The following is a 6,000-nucleotide window of genomic DNA, read 5'->3' on the forward strand; positions in this document are numbered from 1 at the left end:
ATCTGCATGTCCTTCATATCTTCTGTGTTCTCTTTGTAAATACCGCCCTAAATACTGAAGCAACTTTGGGTCTTTGGAAATTAACTCTAAACTTCTGATAGGCATAAAAACTAGTGGTTTTCAGAAAGTATTTGTTCTTTTTACAGATCTAATCCGATTATATTTTTTGTCACATTTAAATGTTTCTGGTCATCAAACACATTTAAATACCAGTCATAAATAACATGATTAAACACAAAATGCAGTTTCATAATCACGATTTAATTTATTAAGTAAAAACAGCAATCCAAACCAACCGGCTCCGAAGTGAAAAGGTTTTAGTCCCATAACAATCAGTGAACCTTGGTAGCAACAACTGCCGTCAAGCACTTTAAATTACAAGCAATTAATGTTTTACATCACTGAGGAGTCCAGCCATATTTGAGGATTTATAAACATGAATGGCCTGTTTAGTGTCACAATCCAACATCACAGTCAGATTTAAGCGCAGAGTTTGACTAGGCCACGCTAAAAACGTATTTCATTCTGAGCCATTCAGAGGATTTGCTGGTGTCCATTGGATTAATGTCCCACTGCATGACAAAAGTATAGACAAAAGGCCTCAGCTTAAAGTCACAAAGGGCTGGCCAGGCAGTGTCCTTCAGGATATTCTGAGTGACATCAGGATCAGAGCTCCACTGGTTACAGGATGATATTCAAATAAAATCATCCAAACCCAGTAAAGGGCAGTGGAAAAATAAACACATCAAAAAGGAAAACTAGAGCCAAAATATAGTAAGAGCATATAGTGAATGGTAAGGAGTAGATCATTATTAAAGTACATTATTAAAGTACTAGACAGTGATACATACAAGATGTCAGAAAATATATTGTATCTTTATGCAAGATGAGTAATAATGAACAAAAAGAGGTAATCGGGATAAACTTACAAGAAAGTGTGATACCCAGTTCCAAATTAAGCTGCATATTTCCAAGTAATTTCAAATTTTTCAGACAAATTTTCAGTGTGATGTTTCCTACAAGATGCTTAGAAAGAACACGTGATGAACATATGAATGGATTGGTCTTCTTGTCTAGATAATATCAGTGTTTTCAGTACACAGCCATCTCATTGCACCCCAAGACTAAACGTTGACTCTTAACTTTTAGCTATTTCCATGTTACTTGGGATCTCTCATTTATTTCAGAACAATGCAAAGCAGTGCAGAATTTGCTTATACTTTTTACGTCACAATATTTATTAAGACTCCTTGGAAACCCAAGCTGGCGCTCTTTATTGACTGGGATTAATTTGCATGTACTGGAAACACATGCTGTAACTGAGTCAGCATGGGGTTTAATTCATCATGTGAGGGTTTAACCACTGTAGCTCCAAGCACTCTTCCATAGTTTACTAACTGAGCTAACATTCTGTTTTTGTGACCCTCATTATACACTGTCAGTGCTGTATAAGGGGTATTAGGAATGCAAATCAAACTTTGCATATCTCATTACCATGGTAACATCTGACTGTGTAACAAGGTAAGTTTCAATCTAACAAAGATGGTCATATTTTAATTTGATTCTAGTCCTGAATGTATACAGTCAGTGCCACCTGAAAGTATTCAAACCCTAACCCTACTTCACATGTAGTTATAAAACAGACTTGCACTACAACTGATGTGAACATAGCTTTCAAACAGAGTTGGTTGAATGAATGATTTGAAAAAGATCACAGCCATCTAACGTCCAACAGCTCACCATGCACATCAGAACAGATACCAATCAATGAAGCTGAAGTACTGTAATTATCTGCAGATCTACCAGACCAGATCTACCTGCACAGTCCTTTTGGGGAAGAAGTCAAGAGGATTGTGCAGCATTAAATGCTTTGAAAAGCACTGTGGTCGTCTCCACTACTAAAAAATATTTTTAAAAAATGGAGCCACCATTATCCTCTTGAGATCTGGCAGCTAAACAAAGTCAGGGAAGAGAGATGATTGAGGACCAAATGATCACTAATGTGAAGCTCTGTTGATCCCTTAAGGCAATCAGAGAACCATAGTTAAACCATTGCTAATGGACTCCACCAATCTGTCCTTTATGGCAGAATGGCCAGATGGAAGCCAAAAAGGTACATTCTAAACCATTTGATTTTCACCACAATGCACTTCAAAAATTGCCAGACAATGAACAACCAAGTTTTCTGATCCGATGTGACCAAGATGAAACTTTTTTAAAAAGTGAACCCTAAAGGCTCAAACATACTCAGGTGTACCGAGTGTATTCTGCGGCCACTCAGACCTCAGTATAGTGAAGTACATCTGCGTGCTAGAGTGCTAAAGTACCATGTGTATAGAAAACAAGGCCCTGCTCTAACCCGGATAACACCGTCTCAACTATGGGAGCCATCTTTATCACCACTAGTTGGTGGTATTTCATTTTGTGTACGTACAGATTATGGTAGATGCAGATATGGTGTTCTTTAAGGTAAAGTATAATTCTGTTCAGGTGTTACTAATGAGGAGAGGCAAACAGTGTTCTTAGTCTAGAGGTCTGGTGGATTGTCTTTGTTCTAAATGAAAATATCAAAATAAATGGACATCATAAAGGAAATAAATTATGATCATCAGTGGAAACAAAGATTGACATAGAGAACTTTAAGTGCATGTAAAAACAAAGCCTACTAAAAACAACAGCTACAAGCACTGTAAGACATATGACTTTAGTTGCAACACCACCTGTGAAGTATGTTGTACTGCTTGGTGTTTTTCTATGGAAGCGGTCTGTACAGAGGGTTAGATGACGTCAGCAAGGATTCTTCAAGAAAGCGTGCTCTAGAGTGATCTCAAACTCAGAGTAAGGTGAGCAATCATCTTCTAACACAACTATGACCCAAATCCAACTGCCAGGACAACAAAGAGGTGGCTAAAGGAATGCGAATGTCCTTGAGTGTCCCGAGTTAAATCCAGTCGAACATCTCTAGACAAACCTAAAAATGGCTGTTTACCAACACTACCCAATCAGCCTAACCGAGCTTGAAAGGATCTGCAGAGAGTAGAACAGAATACCGAGCTTGTAGACACAAACCCTAGCTAGAAGACTTTAAGTTGTAAAAAAAAAAAAAAAAGGTGCTAATTTCCTCATTAAACACAAAAATCTGGTTTTATTTAATTTGACTGCGCCAACTTATTCTTCTTCTAATGTCTTTTTTCTTTAATTTCTGGTAGCCGCTCTTCTGTGTGCGTGACCAAAATTACAACAATGCTGAAGAACTTTTATATAAACATTTGACAATGTTTGACACAATAAAACAATTTAAGCAACAAACCCAAGAACATTTTAAAAGTCAAAGTAGGCTGGTATCTAAAACAGTTCAGGGCTGCATAACTAGCTTTCCTGCAAATGACAACAGTACCCACATGGACTTCTATAGTCATATATTACAGTATGACCATCTGCCCAGTGAAAGGGCTCATATATGTTATATTAAACCTAGTGTCTTAGGTTGTTTGTGTGACCTTCAAAAGTCAGTGTGGCAAAGTAAACATCTTGTAAGATGATAGTACTCCACTAGTTACTGCATAATTCATCAGTGATTATTTACATTTTGCAAGAGCAAAGAAAAAAAGCATTGATGAAGTAATTTTTTATATTCAACAAACAACTGGTTGTTCAGAAGATCTCTCAACAGGAAGCAGAGAAATTGCATAGTTTAAGAATGTTGGGGCTTGCATGCCATAAGTAGTTTTTGTAGCAATAAATAGAAAATCTCATGTAAGCTACAAACCAGCACTAAGCACTCTAACACTTGAAACCAATGTCCTCAATCCATGGTTGTCAAACTATGGTGCAAGGATCACTAGTGGTACTTGAACTGTCTTTAGTCGTAATCACTATGGCATCAATTATTTTGTAAGATAAATTTGTTGTGAAGCATCGACAATAAGCTCCAACAGCCATAAAGACTAATTGCTCATGCTTGATTAGTCATGTCTCAAAATCAGTGCAGTGGGGAAAAAAATTCTCTGAATTCCCAGTATGAACTGAAGCGGACCACAGTGAACCAGGAGCAATTGCTGGTTGATTTTTATGCTGTGGTCTATTTACTATTGAAACTTTAATTTGGGTGTGGGATTAAACCAATTTAAGTGACTTCTAGTTCAAGTTAGAAAGTCAAAGGGGTTTGTTAACATACTGTATGTGCTTTGTGCCCAGTATAATTACTAATAGCAATTCAAGCTGATAATAGTGTGTTTCTCCATAGCTGTACTTTCAAATCTTGGTTACACGTTTGCTTAAGGATATAAAATAGTGTGCAAAAGTTTTAATGGTATACAAATGATCAAAATTGCAAATACACTGTTTTTACTGCTGCAATCACCAAGCCTTAGATGGAGGGTCAACATATTAGAGTATGAGGTCAGTTTTTGTTAGAAACCTCTGACATTCCCACTTGGAATCTGACGTCTAATCTGGCTATTCATTAACTCTTTTCAGCTTACAAAAATGTGGAAATGTTTTCTTCAGAGTAACATTTTAAACCACATTGTTCAACCACGACTGTTGTTAACTTATTACAAAAAGTTTGAAAGCAACAACAATGGAACTGGATTGTAGAGCGACGTACCTCTGGAGCTGATGAGCTACTATTTTGACCTGTTATATAAACATAATGTAGTCTCCCATAGAGTTAACGCCAGGTCAGAATAAACATAACTGAGAGGTCTGGTTCAGGTTACTCACCTCCGGCCGACACCCCCCCTGGGTCAGCAGCCACTGTAAGCAGGCCAGATTGCCCGTGGCTGCCGCATCATGGGCCGGACTGGCCCCGTTGTTTGCCAGGCAGTTACCCTGCAGCCCTGCCTCCTCCACCAGAAAACGCAGGCAGGTCAGCTTCCCGGCCCGGGCTGCGTGGTGGACCGGCGAGGCCCCCAGAACATCCTTCACGTCGCTGCTGAGAACCTTCGCTGCTAAGAGCGTTTTGAGCGTCTGCACGTCTCCCTGCCTGGCTGCCGCCAGCGTCCTGTCGCCCTCCACCACCATGGCTGCAGCCGGCTGCGGGTTAGGCGGCTCCGTCCCTCGGCTGCCTGCTATGACCCCCTCCCCCTCCCTGACTCAGTTCACCGGGCGGACAGGGTTAGCAGCGCTGCGTCCATAAAGCCTCTGAACATGTCAGTCAGCGGGTTAATTCTGCGGACAAGCTCGGTTATTGCTCCATGGGTCTCTATAAAGCGACGATAAACAGCGGAATCCGTCCCAGAAATAAACAGATGTCATCTTCTTTTACATACTGGATTTAAAAAACTCACTGCATCCTACGCTGTACGAACTAACCTCTGCTTTGCTGAATGAGTTATCCGCTTCAGCTCTGACAAGCAGGATTCTCCTGAACACCTGTTGCACAAGATCTTCTAAGTCCTATAAACTATTTATATTTTGTGTGTTTACTTTTTTCTACCTGGTTAATGTCTCCTATCATGTGGCTCGAAGAGTCCTATTGTTTTTTTTTTTCTTCCTTCAAGCAGATGGCGACATGGGACGGAGCGCATGATAAATAATCCAGCACAGGGAAGGACCGCTGAGCCTGTAACAAGTTGCTGCTCGCTGAAAATCGGCTCACAAATTAAAGGAGCAGAACGGAAAAGCTGCTGGAAGTTCGGTAATTCCCGGGCGGTTCAACGGAGGAAATGATGAACCACTGGGATGCGTGTCCAGCTTTACCTAAATGCTGATTTAAGACCGGCGTGTTTTTTTTAAAGCATCCAGTGTCAAAAGCTCCATCAGCGTAAATTTTGCATTAAAATGTTAAACACACGTGATTTCCACATTGAAGATGTCCACCTGGTGGTTTTCTGTGGAACTAGTTTGAAGAAGGCTAATTATCATTATTATTATTATTATTATTATTATTATTATTATTATTATTATTATTATTATTATTATTATTATTATTATTATTAATTTATTTATTTGTTTTACAAATAACATCCATTAAAAGCAATCAACTCCCTGAAGTAT

General features: G+C 39.2%; 1 protein-coding gene across 4 annotated transcripts in view; it reads right to left on the bottom strand.

The window, feature by feature from the left end:
* The window catches only part of espn (espin), a 50,777-nt gene extending 45,131 nt beyond the window's left edge, over positions 1 to 5,646 (bottom strand). For all 4 annotated transcript variants that reach the window (XM_023342170.1, XM_023342165.1, XM_023342160.1 and 1 more), the window contains exon 1: positions 4,726 to 5,646. In XM_023342170.1, the coding sequence (XP_023197938.1) occupies positions 4,726 to 5,025 (300 nt within the window). In that variant the 5' untranslated portion in view covers positions 5,026 to 5,646. The remainder of the gene's footprint in view (positions 1 to 4,725) is intronic.
* Positions 5,647 to 6,000: the final 354 nt, after the last annotated feature.

This window comes from Xiphophorus maculatus, chromosome 1 (assembly GCF_002775205.1).
Source record: "Xiphophorus maculatus strain JP 163 A chromosome 1, X_maculatus-5.0-male, whole genome shotgun sequence".
In the NCBI taxonomy this organism is placed as follows: Eukaryota; Metazoa; Chordata; class Actinopteri; order Cyprinodontiformes; family Poeciliidae; genus Xiphophorus; species Xiphophorus maculatus.